Source organism: Erythranthe guttata, chromosome 9, assembly GCF_056151865.1.
Source record: "Erythranthe guttata isolate IM_541 chromosome 9, IM_541, whole genome shotgun sequence".
NCBI classification, from domain to species: domain Eukaryota; kingdom Viridiplantae; phylum Streptophyta; class Magnoliopsida; order Lamiales; family Phrymaceae; genus Erythranthe; species Erythranthe guttata.
The window spans coordinates 14,920,676-14,934,801 of NC_142541.1; the positions used below are offsets into that span (position 1 = coordinate 14,920,676).

General features: G+C 35.3%; 2 protein-coding genes across 3 annotated transcripts; both read left to right on the plus strand.

Annotated features, from left to right (window-relative positions):
- Positions 1-358: 358 nt before the first annotated feature.
- On the plus strand, positions 359-10,004 carry LOC105975674 (pleiotropic drug resistance protein 1). Of its 2 annotated transcripts, XM_013000878.2 has the most exons (23): positions 359-1,023; positions 1,121-1,241; positions 1,342-1,430; positions 1,573-1,657; positions 1,778-1,937; positions 2,028-2,104; positions 2,211-2,264; positions 2,368-2,458; positions 2,556-2,857; positions 4,328-4,609; positions 4,698-5,014; positions 5,375-5,535; positions 5,668-5,771; positions 6,017-6,173; positions 6,263-6,441; positions 6,542-6,874; positions 6,970-7,260; positions 7,344-7,427; positions 7,529-7,662; positions 7,749-7,976; positions 8,057-8,228; positions 9,154-9,408; positions 9,511-10,004. In XM_013000878.2, the coding sequence occupies exons 1-23, from the start codon at positions 677-679 to the stop codon at positions 9,766-9,768; spliced, it is 4,281 nt and encodes a 1,426-aa protein (XP_012856332.1). In that variant the 5' UTR covers positions 359-676; the 3' UTR covers positions 9,769-10,004. The 2 variants fall into 2 exon arrangements, with proteins under 2 accessions (XP_012856332.1, XP_088679191.1); XM_088823065.1 differs by lacking the exons at positions 359-1,023; positions 1,121-1,241; positions 1,342-1,430; ... (4 more) ...; positions 2,368-2,458; positions 2,556-2,857 and adding an exon at positions 3,199-3,976.
- Positions 10,005-11,275: 1,271 nt separating this feature from the next.
- On the plus strand, positions 11,276-13,437 carry LOC105975615 (putative 2-oxoglutarate-dependent dioxygenase AOP1). Its single transcript, XM_013000811.2, has 3 exons — positions 11,276-11,737; positions 12,304-12,628; positions 12,988-13,437. The coding sequence occupies exons 1-3, from the start codon at positions 11,361-11,363 to the stop codon at positions 13,228-13,230; spliced, it is 945 nt and encodes a 314-aa protein (XP_012856265.2). The 5' UTR covers positions 11,276-11,360; the 3' UTR covers positions 13,231-13,437.
- Positions 13,438-14,126: the final 689 nt, after the last annotated feature.

Sequence of the window (14,126 nt, forward strand, 5' to 3'; positions counted from 1 at the left end):
GGACCCGACGGGTCCTCGGGCCGGGCCCTCGGGTCCGGTTCTTCGGGTCCACCCGCCGGGTAGACCCGGCGGGTCTCGGGTCCAAGAAGTTGGGACCCGAAACCGACCCTTACTTGGCCGGGTCCGGGTCCGGGTCCATGGTCAACGGGCCGGGTCCGGGGCGGGGCGGGTCAGTCAACGGGTCGGGTCCGGGCCGGGTCCGGGTCAGACCCGACCCGTGGCCATGTCTAGGGGCAAATCGATGCAATTGAGAGTAGAAAGGGGCAAAGTGATACCGAACCAAAGTATAAGGGGGAAAAATAGAATTTATCCTTTATTTTATTTCGGTACAAATTGAGTAAATTTTGATTAATTAGCCATTCAATTCCCCTTTAATAGATGTACAAACAACTTGTAGATGGAAGGACACAAAAATTACCCTTCAATCCAGGTCAACCAAGACTTTTTGGCAGATATTAATTATCTTTCCTTCATCAATTTCACTTCAAGAACTCAAAATCCTTTTAAAATAAAAATAAATAAATAAATGTTGTCACAGAGCATTTGCATGCAAATCTGTCACATGTTGTGTAATTAGCTAAATATCCAAGATTTATTTATCTATATATATATATACCTTATTCAAGTAGTTTTGCATATTCATTTTTTTTTTGAATTCTATTGATCATAAAAAAATATGGATCAAGAGAGTGAAATTTACAAGCCAAGTAGTAGCTTTAGAGCCAACAGTTCGTCCTTTTGGAGGAACAACGGCTTGGAAATATTCTCGAACTCAACACGACAACAAGACGAAGAAGAAGACGAAGAAGCACTAAAATTGGCCGCGCTCGAAAAACTCTCGACTTACGATCGCTTGAAAAAGGGACTTCTATTAGTAGGAGCATCAAGAAGTGGGGCCACTAGTGAAGTTGATGCAAGAAAACTCGGATTTCAAGAACGAAAAGATCTTCTCGATAGGCTTATAAAAGACGTCGATGAAGATAACGAAAAGTTTCTGTCGAAGCTTAGAGACCGGATTGACAGGTACTAATATAATAACCTCAAAACAGATCTTTTAATTTTTTTTTTCATTTTCTCGACGTTTTTATATTATATTTTGTCGTATTTTTTTTTTGGTTAGAGTTGGAATTGAACTACCCACAATTGAAGTGAGATTCGAGAATCTAACTGTTGGTGCGGAAGCTTACGTAGGGAGCCGATCGTTGCCGACGTTTTTTAACTCCTTTATTAACACATTGCAGGTTTATATAGTTTATCAAGTTTTTTATTTATTTACTAATAAAAATGACTAATTAATTTATTCAATTTTAATCTAACTTGTACATGATTTTCTTTCAATAGGGATTTTTGAACTATTTGCATATAATTCCAAGCAAGAAGAAGAATATTTCTATTTTGCAGAATGTTAGTGGAATCATCAAGCCATGCAGGTGGATATATATAGATGCAATTTTGATGAATTTCATTTACATTTAAAATTAATTTGATTATCATCACTATTAAATTAATTTTTTTAGTCGACAAAAAAAAATCGTCGAGATTTTTAACTTTTTCGATGTGCCATTTTTCAAGAATGACGTTGCTGCTAGGCCCTCCAAGCTCAGGAAAGACAACACTTTTGTTGGCCTTGGCTGGAAAATTGAATTCTTCTTTGAAGGTTTTAAGTTATATATTCTTGCCAAATAAATAAATTAATTAATTAATTTATTCGAATTTCGATTTAAGAGCAATATTATATATACATATATTAATACTAATTAATTTATGACAATAATAGTTTGCTGGAAAGGTGACTTATAATGGGTATGGAATGAATGAGTTTGTACCACAAACAACTGCGGCGTATATTAGCCAATACGATGTTCATATCGGAGAAATGACTGTCAGAGAAACTCTCGAATTTTCAGCTCGATGCCAGGGTGTTGGATCTCGCTACGGTCAGTCAATAGTCGATCTTTTTTTTTTTTTTTTTTTTTGAAATTTATTTATTAGCATATGATCAAGTTTGTGGTGTTTCATATTTGCAGAAATGTTGTCTGAATTGGCAATAAGAGAAAAAAATGCTAATATTAAACCTGATCCTGATATTGATATCTTCATGAAGGTAAATACTTAATTTTTTTAATTATTTATTTTTTTAATTAATTTGAAGGTATATGTAAATATTTTCTATGATTTTCGGAGAAATCTGAAGTAACTCGACTATGCAGGCTGTTTCGACACAAGGACAAGAAGCAAGTGTAATGACAAATTATATTCTCAAGGTATAATAACATCCTTAACTTTTTCAAATTTGCAAAAAAAAAAAAAAAAAAAAAAAAGAAAAAAGAAAATTCAAATCACAATTTACAAATATGTTCTTTGCAGATTTTAGGCCTCGAGATTTGCGCCGATACTATGGTCGGAGACGAGTTAGTAAGGGGAATTTCGGGGGGACAGCGAAAACGCGTTACGACAGGTAAAATAGAATAAAATCAATTTGATTTTTGTACATTAATATTTTGAAATGGATATTAATTTTGTATTAAAGAAAAAAAAATTAATTAATTCGATAGGTGAAATGCTGGTTGGTCCAACGAACGCTCTTTTCATGGACGAGATTTCGACTGGATTGGACAGTTCCACAACGTTCCAAATCGTGAAGTCGTTAAGACAGTTCGTTCACATTCTAAATGGAACTGCACTAATATCACTCCTTCAACCAGCACCCGAGACTTACGAACTATTCGATGATGTCGTGTTATTGTCCGATGGAAAAATTGTGTACCAAGGCCCTCGAGAGAACGTTTTAGAATTTTTCGAATCCGTGGGGTTTAAATGTCCGGAGAGGAAAGCAGTGGCCGATTTCTTGCAAGAGGTAATTAATTGTGTATGCAATATTTTTTTTTTGTTTCGCACTTTCTCCACTTGAAATTAAAAAAAATAGAGACAAACGTCCTTTAAAATATTGCTTCGGTTGCACTTTGCTCCAGAAGTCAATTTCTAGTGGGTAACGTGGCACAAAATAACATTTTAAAGGACCAATATGCAATAAAAATATTATTCTAAACAGTAAAAATAATAGTTTAAAGCTGCAACGTCCAATAAAAATGCAGAAATTGGAAATTTATAGGGGGTGAAGTGCAATTTCTTAGGAAAACTAACACTGTTAATTTTTAATATGCAATTACATTTACACCCTCAGTTGATATATCAGTTAAAAAGTAGTTAAATAGAGAGATTCTCTCTCCCTGAAAGAAGATTCTCTATCTTCCTCCTTGTGCTTCCTTGCTGAATTCTGATCGATCTTCTGAGCCCATTTCCCAATAATCTGACTGCTACAACCGTTTCGTTAAAATCTGAGATATATTTTTCCAATATTAAATTGTTAATTTCTGTTCAAATTCAAAAATTGCTGAGTTAACAGTTTTTCTGTGCGATTCTTTTTCCTCCGCGCGAATTTTTCTTTGGTTTGGGTTTCTTTGATCTTGGGCTATTTGGCTGGGATATTTCCACCAGATTTTTATTAACACTTATGAAGTTTAGAAAGGTATTCAAATGCTAAGAATAGAAAGGGGCTTGCTACCTACAGCAAAAGCTCTTCTGCGCGAGTTTTATGGCGTGATTTTGCTGTCATGGAAAAGGGGTTGGGAGCGAAGAAATTTGATGTTGATTCTGACTTGGGTATGGATGGTGGAAACGATTTAATGCTTAAGGAATTTCGTGCGCAAATGAGGCACACAAGGTGACTGATGAAATGTCTCAACCAACTTATAACACAGATTCCAAGCCGTGGGCTTTTCTGTTCAAAGATAATCGGAAAAAGTACAAGGATAAAGTCAAAACAGGCTTTCGTTCATCAATATATATATATACAACCAGTTGAAGGGTAAAATTCTGAAAAAAAGCACAACGGTCACTCCAACGCCTATAAACGAAAAATTCAAAGCGCCACATCCGCAAGGGCAGGCGGATTTTAAACAGAGGGGCTATGTTGGTACGTTTTGAAGTTCAAAGGGGTGTTTGGTACGTTGCCCATAGTTAAGGGTGTAAAGTGTACTTCCCCCACATTTTAAGATGAGTGGTGAATTGCAAAATACCCCTTTGGCCTTTTCGAATTGCTACTGTTGAATGACCACCTCATCTAGTAAGAGGTCAAATCAGCGAAACAAATTGGGGTCAAATGAGTCTTTGACTTCCGATCAAAGTCGGGTTTATGTTAATATAAGTAATAGGAAATAATTTTTTGATAGTTAGAACAAGTACAGAGAAAATCACATTCAAGACTAACCATCATTACAAGTCCTTTTCTCAGTAAGCACAATGAGGAAAATCAGTTCTTTTACAGGTGACATCAATGAAAGATCAGCAACAATATTGGATGAAGATCAACGAGCCTTACAGATTCGTGACAGTGAGTGAATTTGTCGAGGCGTTTAAATCATTCCACATTGGACGGAGACTCAACGAAAATCTTGCATCTCCGTTCGACAAGACGAAAAGCCACCCCGCCGCTTTAACAACCAGAAAATACGGCACCACCACGAAGGAGTTATTAAGAATTTGCTCTATAAGAGAAATCTTGCTCATGAAAAGAAACTCGTTTGTGTATATCTTCAAGATCTTACAGGTTGGTTTTTGTGTGTGTGTATATATATATATATCCCTTTTTACTACTTTTATTTTTAATAAAAACTCAAGTCTTTTTATTTGGTCAGATGCTTATAATTGCCTTGGTATCTATGACGATCTTTTTCCGAACCACGATGCACCGCCGTAGCTTAGAGGATGGATATATATTTGTCGGTGCATTGTTTTTCAGCGCAACTATAGTAATGTTCAATGGAATGTCTGAGATTTCCATGACAATATACAAACTTCCCGTTTTTTACAAACATAGAGAGTCTCTCTTTTTTCCTCCTTGGGTGTATGCGCTCCCAATGTGGATACTCAAGATACCCATTTCGTTTGTCGAAGTAGGGGCTTGGGTTTTAATCACCTACTATGTCACGGGGTACGATCCCAATGCTGCAAGGTACAATTTCTATACACCCCTCCCTTTCATATTTTTTTGTTCCATATGAATCTCATTTTAGAGTCCCAATGATGCATTAAATGTATTGTTTCCTGTTCTGCCTGTTATTAGAATTCAACTCTATATTAAACATTAATTCAAATATCACTTCACTAAATAACAAAGGATATTTTAGTCTTTTTATGTGTGTTTTTCCTAAAATTCAAGCATATTTATGAACTTTCTTAATATGTGTGTAGAAATATTATACTACAATTATTATGGAACATAGGGAGTACAATGCAAGATCATGTGTGTGCATTTGTGGGTACATGTGTGTTTCTTTGTACTAACTAACATAAAATGGTATCTTTAATGCAGATTTTTCAAACAATACTTGCTGTTGTTATTTGTAAACCAGATGGCCAGTGGATTGTTCCGGCTGATCGGAGCGGTGGGCAGGAACATGATCATTGCAAATACGTTTGGTGCAATTGTATTGTTCGCAGTTTTTGCATTGGGTGGTGTTGTCATGTCACGAGGTACAGAACAAGAACCCAAAAAAAAAAGATTGAATTTCGTAAGGTTGATAATGATTCGATTCATTCTTAAGCAATTCTAATCATATGTTTTAATTACGTCCATCCCCCCCTTTTTTTTCTGTTTTTTTACAGTGAGTGTGAAAAAATGGTGGATATGGGCTTATTGGTGCTCGCCAATGATGTACGCGCAGAATGCACTTGTCGTGAATGAATTTAGGGGGAATAGTTGGCAACATGTAAGTTCCATCTATCAGAATTTGTGTGTTTTTTTCGTGGGTGAATTGCGAAACAATGAGGTCAAAGGGGTACCTTTTGGCTTTAATTTCCGAGCATATATTTAACTTCCGAACATATATAGTGGGGTTTATGCTAATAAAGTAAATACATGGCTGACTGTAAAAATTGTAGCGTATTTCACTGTCCTAATTTTGCTTTTGAAAAGAGAAAAGAAGATGATTATTGATAAGTTTATGTCCTAAAGGTTGTTGGATACAAGAATGAATCATTAGGAGTTGAGGTTCTAAAAGCCCGTGGATTCTTACCACAAGCACAAATGTACTGGATAGGATTAGTGGCATTACTCGGATTCACAATCCTATTCAACATAGGCGTCATGCTAGCTCTAATGTATCTCAACCGTAAGTACTTGTATCTGCGTTTCTTCTTTTAGAATCTATGTAATTTAAAATTTGGAGTCGCATTCGTAAAAAAAATAGTGTTTATGTAGCTTTTGGAGAGGCTCAAGCTGTTAAATCAGAAGACAAAAGCGAAAATAGTCCAAACGACGACGAAACGAGACTAAATAGTCTTGTTGATGCCAACAAGAGGAAAAGGGGAATGGTTCTTCCATTCGAACCGCATTCCATCACCTTTGATGAAATTGTGTACTCTGTTAATATGCCACAGGTAATTTCTTAAAAAAAATTCGGGTGTTATTTTGAAAATGGAATTTAGGCTACATTTTATTGAGTGATTTTTCTTTTCTTTTTCTTTTTTTGCTTTCAAGGAAATGAAAGACAGAGGTTTTCTTGAGGATAAACTGGTGCTTTTAAAGAGTGTGAGTGGAGCTTTTAGGCCAGGTATTCTTACAGCTTTGATGGGAGTTAGTGGGGCCGGAAAAACAACCCTAATGGATGTGCTGGCTGGTCGGAAAACGGGAGGCTATATAGATGGGAGCATCACAATCTCAGGGTACCCTAAAAAGCAAGAAACATTTGCTAGAATTTCAGGGTATTGTGAGCAGAACGATATCCATTCCCCTCACGTAACTGTGCACGAATCCTTACTTTATTCGGCTTGGCTTCGTTTATCTCCCGATATCGATGCTAAAACAAAAAGTGTCAGTAATTATTATAGCAAACCATCCATTAATTTCTAATTAAGGTTATTAAAAAAATAATATTTTGTAATAGCATTTATCAAGCACATTTGCAGATGTTTGTTGATGAAGTGATGGAGCTCGTTGAACTCACACCGTTGAGAGGTGCGATAGTTGGGTTGCCAGGTGTCAACGGTCTATCGACCGAGCAGAGAAAGAGGTTGACTATTGCAGTCGAGCTCGTGGCGAATCCATCGATAATATTCATGGATGAGCCAACTTCAGGCTTAGATGCAAGAGCTGCTGCAATTGTGATGAGAACTGTTAGAAACACCGTTGACACTGGAAGGACAGTTGTCTGCACCATACACCAGCCTAGCATTGACATTTTCGAATCTTTCGATGAGGTGAAAAGAAACTAGTTAAATGAATAACCTTAACTGATCTTGTCTGTATTCTTTGTTCAAAATTACTGACCTAAAATTACTAGCTATTTCTGCTTAAACGAGGAGGGGAAGAGATATACGTGGGCCCGTTGGGACGCCATTCGTGCCATCTGATCAAGTACTTTGAGGTTAGTTTGCCAAAGATTAGAAAAAAAAAAAGAAAAAGAAAAAACAAGAAGAAGAAGAGAGACTAATATAGTATTCTTTTATTTGTTATTTACCGTAAAAGAGTATTGAAGGAGTTAGCAGAATAAAAGACGGTTACAATCCAGCAACATGGATGCTGGAAATTACTGCTCCAGCTCAAGAAACGTCCGTAGGGGTCGATTTCTCTCGCTTATATAAAGATTCCGAATTATACAGGTTTGCTCTTCATTTAACACTATGACTGATTTATCATGATGTAATATTTTTTTTTCTTTTCTAACAACCTTAAATATTATTACCAGGAGGAACAAAGCTCTAATTAGTGAATTGAGTTCGCCGAAACCAGAGACGAAAGAGCTATATTTTCGTACTAAATACTCTCAGCCATTCCACATCCAATGCCTATATTGCCTGTGGAAGCAACACTGGTCCTACTGGAGAAATCCACCTTACACCGCTGTTCGGTTTTTCTCAACCATATTCATAGCTCTCATCATGGGAAGCATGTTCTGGGATTTCGGCTCCAATAGGTATTTTTCTGAATAATCCCATAAAACGGAATTATTTGAAAAAAAATATTAATAATAAAAAAATTCTTGAAAATGAGCAGGAATGGTGTACAGAATATACTCAACGGCATCGGTTCTATGTACGGATCTGTGCTCTTCTTAGGCATCCAAAACGCCATTGCAGTTCAGCCGGTCGTTGCTATCGAGAGAACTGTTTTCTATAGAGAAAGAGCTGCGGGGATGTATTCATCCATGCCCTATGCTATAGCACAGGTTTATATATATAATTGACTCGGCTTAATTCCACTTTGCACCCTTGAAATATACCATTTTGGCACTTTGCATCCTCGAAATAAATTAATAGCACTTTGCACCCTCGAAATACAATAAATCATGCATAATGCACCCCAAATGATTTTTTAAAGCTAAAAAATATAAATTTAATATTTGTAGTGATATTTTTTTAGCATGCCAAATGTCAAATATTTTTTTTATTCATCAATCATTTTGAAACTATAAAGTTCAAAAATAAAAATACATTCCATCAACATATTTAAAAATTATATTGTTTTATCAAAATAAAATATTTTACGAAAAAAAATCATTCAGCTATTACGTTATCAAGTTATCTGAAAATTATTTTTTCTTCCAAATATTTTCACCTAATATTTTACAAACAGTGACATAAAAGATCCACAATCGAATAATTTAGTGATAAAAGATTATTTTTTTTTATTTTTCTTTTGTAAGATAATGTAGTTTTTTTTAAATAATCCGGTGTAATTTTTTTTTTTTCGCACTTTGTCCGCTCGAAATTAGGTTTGAGGTTCAAGAAAACAACAATTTTTTTTTTATTTTGTACCCAAAAAAGAAAAACACCAATGAAAAATAAAATTGCCTTTATTATTCAATTGAGGGTGCACTGTGAATGATTTATTGTGTTTTGAGGGTGCAAAGTGCTATTATTATTTTTCGAGGGTGCAAAGTGCCAAAATGGTATTTTTCAAGGGTGCAAAGTGGAATTAAGCCAATTGACTCTATAAACTCTTGTTGATTAATCTTGTTTTTTTTTTTTTTTTTTTTTTTTTTTTTTTTTTTTTTTAAATTTTAATTGCAAACTAATTATAGTTTTTTTTTTCTTTTTTTAATTTTAATTGCAAACTAATTATAGTTTTTTTTTCTTTTTAATTATTTGTAGGTTGCTATTGAGTTTCCTTATATTTTCGCGCAAGCTATCGCCTTCGGCCTGATTGTTTATCCAATGATTGGGTTCGAATGGACAGTACCAAAATTCTTGTGGTTTTTGTTCATCATGTACTTGTGTCTATTGTACTTCACCTTCTACGGGATGATGTCATTGTCCGTGTCACCAAACCACCACATCGGCTCGGTGGTAGGCACTTTCTTTATCCTGCTATGGAATCTCTTCTCGGGTTTCATCATCCCACGCCCCGTAAGTTCAAAAACCAAATCCATTTCCTTTCATAAACACGAAAAAAATATTTGAAACCGAATTATTAATTCTTCTTCTTCTTTTAATTGTTGTTGAAACCAGAGCATCCCTGTGTGGTGGAGATGGTATTATTGGGCGGATCCAATTTCTTGGACGATGTACGGTTTGACGGCGTCGCAATTCGGAGATTTGGAGAATTATATATTACCGGGCGTGACGGTGAAAGAGTTCTTGAAAAGCTACTTCGGTTTCGAACACGATTTTCTTGGAGCAGTTGCAGGCATGCATGTTGCATTCACTGTTCTTTTCATTTTCACATTTGGAATCGCCATCAGATTTTTCAACTTCCAGAAGAGATAGATTTATGTTATTCTATATCATATAATTTTTATTTTTTTTGCATCAAATCCCTATAATTTATTCTATTGTCGAAAAAGTCCCTTTTCTTCGAATGTAATCCTTTGTTGCTGGTGGGCTAAAATAGTAATTTTCGGTGTGCTTGGTTGGCCCTTAATTATCATGTAAACAGAGTGTAAAATTTATTAAACACATATGAATCATGCATAAGATATATTTTGAATTAGAATAATCGCAAATTATTGTCGTAAATCGTAATAATTGAACGAGTTAATTGCAAATACCACCCTTGTGTAATCAGTAATTGCCAAATACCCCCTGTATAAAAAAAATTCGCTTATGCCCCCCTGTGTTAATATTTTCGAAGCGCACTGCACCTTTTTTTATTTTAGGCTTTGACGAAAGGTAAAAGACTGAAATGTCCTAGGGTTTTTTCAGCAATTAGTACATAATAATGGATTTTAATTACATCAAATTTTATATCATAATTATCTAATTTTATATAAAATAAAATTATTTTGTAATTACAAAAAGTAAAAAGCAGTTTGCCCCCTAAACTAAGGGCCGATTTGCATTTTACCCCCCAAACAAAAAAAATTTGCACGTTTTTACCTGAACTCGTTAATTCGTTGCACGGTGCCCCCCAAACTCAATTTTCCGGCAATTTTGTCCGGAAAGTTAAAACATGTGCCTTGCATGTGACATTTGCAGGGGTATATTCGTCCGTCACTTACATATTGTATATTAAATATAACTTAATCTTTTAAAAAATAAATATATAAAAACAAAACAAAAAAAACAAAAAAAAAAGGAGGGCATGAGTGAATTATTTTGGTTAGTTTTTTTGTTTGGGGGGTAAAATGCAAATCGGCCCTTAGTTTAGGGGGTCTTAATGCATTGACTTTGTTAACACAGGAGGGCATGAGTGAATTATTTTTTGACAGGGATATTTGACAATTAGAGATTACACATGGATCGTATTTGCAATTAACCCATAATTGAACTATAAACTATTAGCAGGAGAAGGACCCCTCCACCAAATGGGCCGGTGCTAATCAAAGAATAATTAATTAAAACTAATGTGTACTATATGCCATTTATTAAATTAATACTATTGCTATTTAATTTGGCACATAATTTCGGACACGTTTTATGTCCGATACTCTAGGACACCCGCCGGACACCTTATGGGCCATTTTGCAAATTTTAAAAAAGTTAGAAACATGTTTGAATAACGAATTTCTAAATATTTTTATTGCCTTTCCTAATTATTTATATGATTTAATGATCTATTGCAGATTGATAGTTAGTTGATAATAATATTTATTTTGAATATGTTTGTACGAAGACATATAAAAAGAATTTATAAATATACCCCTATATATTTTTAATATTTACATATTTCCCTCAAGTTCCCGTATCCCTATTTTTGGGATATGCCGTTTCCCCGTATCACTGTTTCCATGTCCGCGCTACATAAGTTATTATAAGTAAGCAATGCCTGCATCCATGATAAAAGTATCATACTATTTCTTCAACTCTCTCTCTCTCTCTCTCTCTCTCTCTCTCTCTCTCTCTCTCTCTCTCTCTCTCTCATGGGTTCTCTGTCACAAGAACACAAACTTGATGTCATTGAATTCTCAGACAAGAACTTGAAACCCGGGACAGAATCATGGTCCAAAACATGCAACGAAGTGGTCTCTGCACTCGAAAAATACGGTTGTTTTGTGGCATCATATGATAAACTCACCCAAGAAACACACACTACAGTTTTTAAAGCCCTAGAAGAATTGTTTGATCTCCCAACTCAAACCAAAGTCCAAAACAAATCCACTAAGCCCTTATACGGCTATGTTGGCCAAATCCCATTCATTCCTCTCTACGAAAGTATGGGTATCGATAATGCCGATACCCTCCAAGGAATCCAGAATTTCGCCAAAGTTATGTGGCCTAATGGATATAACGATTTCAGGTACGAATTTTTCCGGATTACAAAAAATACATGTTTTTTCGCTTATATTTTTTTTAGTGTATAGTAGTTTTGATTTTCCTTGTCTAGAAATTTAGGATAAATTATGGATGTTTTACTAGCTTGTAGTAACTTTATTTGCGCATTCTGCACCCCTATGTTTACGGGAAATTAGATACTACACCTGGCTATTTACACTGGGTGAATTTGAACCATAGATTTATACATAATCACACACACATTGTTCAGTGGGTAATTATTTAATTAAATCAACGATTCAAATCCACCCGATGTAAGTAACCAGATGTATCATCTAACTCCCCTATGTTTACTAAAATTGTTAAAGAAAAACATCCCTGTGTTATTTTCATTATCAAAAGCCTGATACAGTGAAACCTCAATAAATTAATACATTCGCGACTAACAAATTATATTAATTTAGCGAAATATTGAACTATCTAACTAAAATTTTAGTACGTTTTTACCGAGTTGGGATTCGAATAAATTATGATTCAGGACATTAGTTTATCAAGGTTCTACTGTATAACTCAAATTTTTTTTGGGCGCAGTGAGAAACTCGTTTCGTACACAAAGTTAGCAGCGGAACTGGAGAAAATTGTCGTGCGAATGGTGTTCGAGAGATACGGAGTGGGGAAGCACTACGAATCCCTCATCGGTTCAGCAAACTATCTCTGCAGGGTAATGAAATACAGAGAACCGAAGTCGAATGAAAATAACATGGGATTTGTGTCTCATACAGACAAGAGTTTTATGTCTACAATTCATCAGAATCAAGTTGACGGTTTGGAGATCAAAACCAAAGATGGTGACTGGTTTGGTGTTCATCAGCTTTCTTCTTCATCTGTCATAGTTATGGCTGGCGATGCAATAATGGTGAGTATATTATATTTCTGTTTATTTCATTCAACACCCCTGTATTTTCTCTAATCGCTAAAAACCCCCCGTATTTTTTTAATAGCAAACCCCCATCATGACGCAATAATGGTGAGTTTATATTTCGGTTTATTGCATTCAACACCCCTATATTTTCTCTATTCTTAAAAAACCCCCCCATGGTTCAATTTTTCTTCCTAAACTGCCCCTATAAACTCGTTATTCATGTGTTATGTGCTAAAAAAGATGCATTAAAAGGGGTTGTTTTGTTGATATTAATAACACGGAGAGTTTTTTAACGGTTCGATATAGCATCAGTACTAAATGCAATAAACTTGTTTATAAATTGGATGGAATAGGCATGGAGCAATAACCGGATAAAATCGCCACACCATAGGGTGACCATGGAAGCTAAAAAAGCAAGATATTCAATTGCGCAGTTTTCGTTTTTGGAGAAAACGGTCGAAATACCGCAAGAATTAGTGGACGAGGATCATCCGATGCAGTATAAGCCGTTTGAGCATCTCGAGTTTCTTGATTTTTACAGCAAAGAAGAGAATAGGAGACTTGAGAGTGCTATCAGAACCTACTGTGGTGTTTAAGGATTGTTTGTTCTATTTTTTTTATTTTTTTATAATAATGTTTGTTTTATTTATGCATTATTGGTGTGCTTTTGTGTAGATGTATTTTGTTGTTGTTGTGTGTAAGGGGGACAAAAAAAAAAAGAATTACAGTGCAGTTGGTGTGGAGATGTATTATTGCATTGGGCTTTTGGTCTTGGAATAAACATGTGTGGCCTTTTTTTTTTTTCTTTTCGAGAAAGAATATATGTTATTTGCAATAACCTATCACGGCCGTTTCTGAGATTTTGGGGTCTTAGGCGAGATTTGAAGACGGATAAAAAATGGGCCCCCTTCTACAATCTACAATAAAACTCATTTTTTTTTTCTAAAAGGTGATAAACTCTATGTTAACTCGATTTTGTAAGGTACATAGCCAGTGGCAAGGCTAAAAATCTGTGACATAGTGGGGTTAAAGTTTACAGGGGTTCGGGGGCAGCACCCCCAATTTTTTTTAAGAATAATTTGTATGAAGTAGCACTAAAACAAGTGAATATATATAAAAGTAAATAACTAATACATTATAAATTTAATAATTAGGTACCCCTGATTAAAAAAATTCAGGGGCCCTAGGCGACCGCCTACTTCGCCTCCCCTCAGAACCGGCCCTGCAAGGACCCTCATATGAAATGTAGTCAAAGCTGAAAAAGCCCCTAACAATTTATCGTGAGTTGCGCACGCAAATTTTACGACTGAGAGTATTATTTTTTACCGTAAAAGACCCAATTACCCTTCATCATATATTTACAAATTACAGATTCACCCTTACCTTTTTTTGTAAGCACCAAAATGAATTATTAATTTTTTTTATTTGAGTCCCTTACACTTTCAAAAAAACCCTCTCCTACACCACATCGAAAACCACCATTGCCGGCCAA

Bases quoted from the DNA above. Each gene is read 5' to 3' on its own strand.
- LOC105975674 (XM_013000878.2), top strand. From the start codon at position 677: ATGGATCAAGAGAGTGAAATTTACAAGCCAAGTAGTAGCTTTAGAGCC. The intron at 6,174-6,262 runs GTAAGTACTTGT...GTGTTTATGTAG, and splicing joins AGCTCTAATGTATCTCAACC to CTTTTGGAGAGGCTCAAGCT. The intron at 7,428-7,528 runs GTTAGTTTGCCA...TTACCGTAAAAG, and splicing joins ATCTGATCAAGTACTTTGAG to AGTATTGAAGGAGTTAGCAG.
- LOC105975615 (XM_013000811.2), top strand. From the start codon at position 11,361: ATGGGTTCTCTGTCACAAGAACACAAACTTGATGTCATTGAATTCTCA. The intron at 11,738-12,303 runs GTACGAATTTTT...TTTTGGGCGCAG, and splicing joins AATGGATATAACGATTTCAG to TGAGAAACTCGTTTCGTACA. The intron at 12,629-12,987 runs GTGAGTATATTA...TGGATGGAATAG, and splicing joins TGGCTGGCGATGCAATAATG to GCATGGAGCAATAACCGGAT.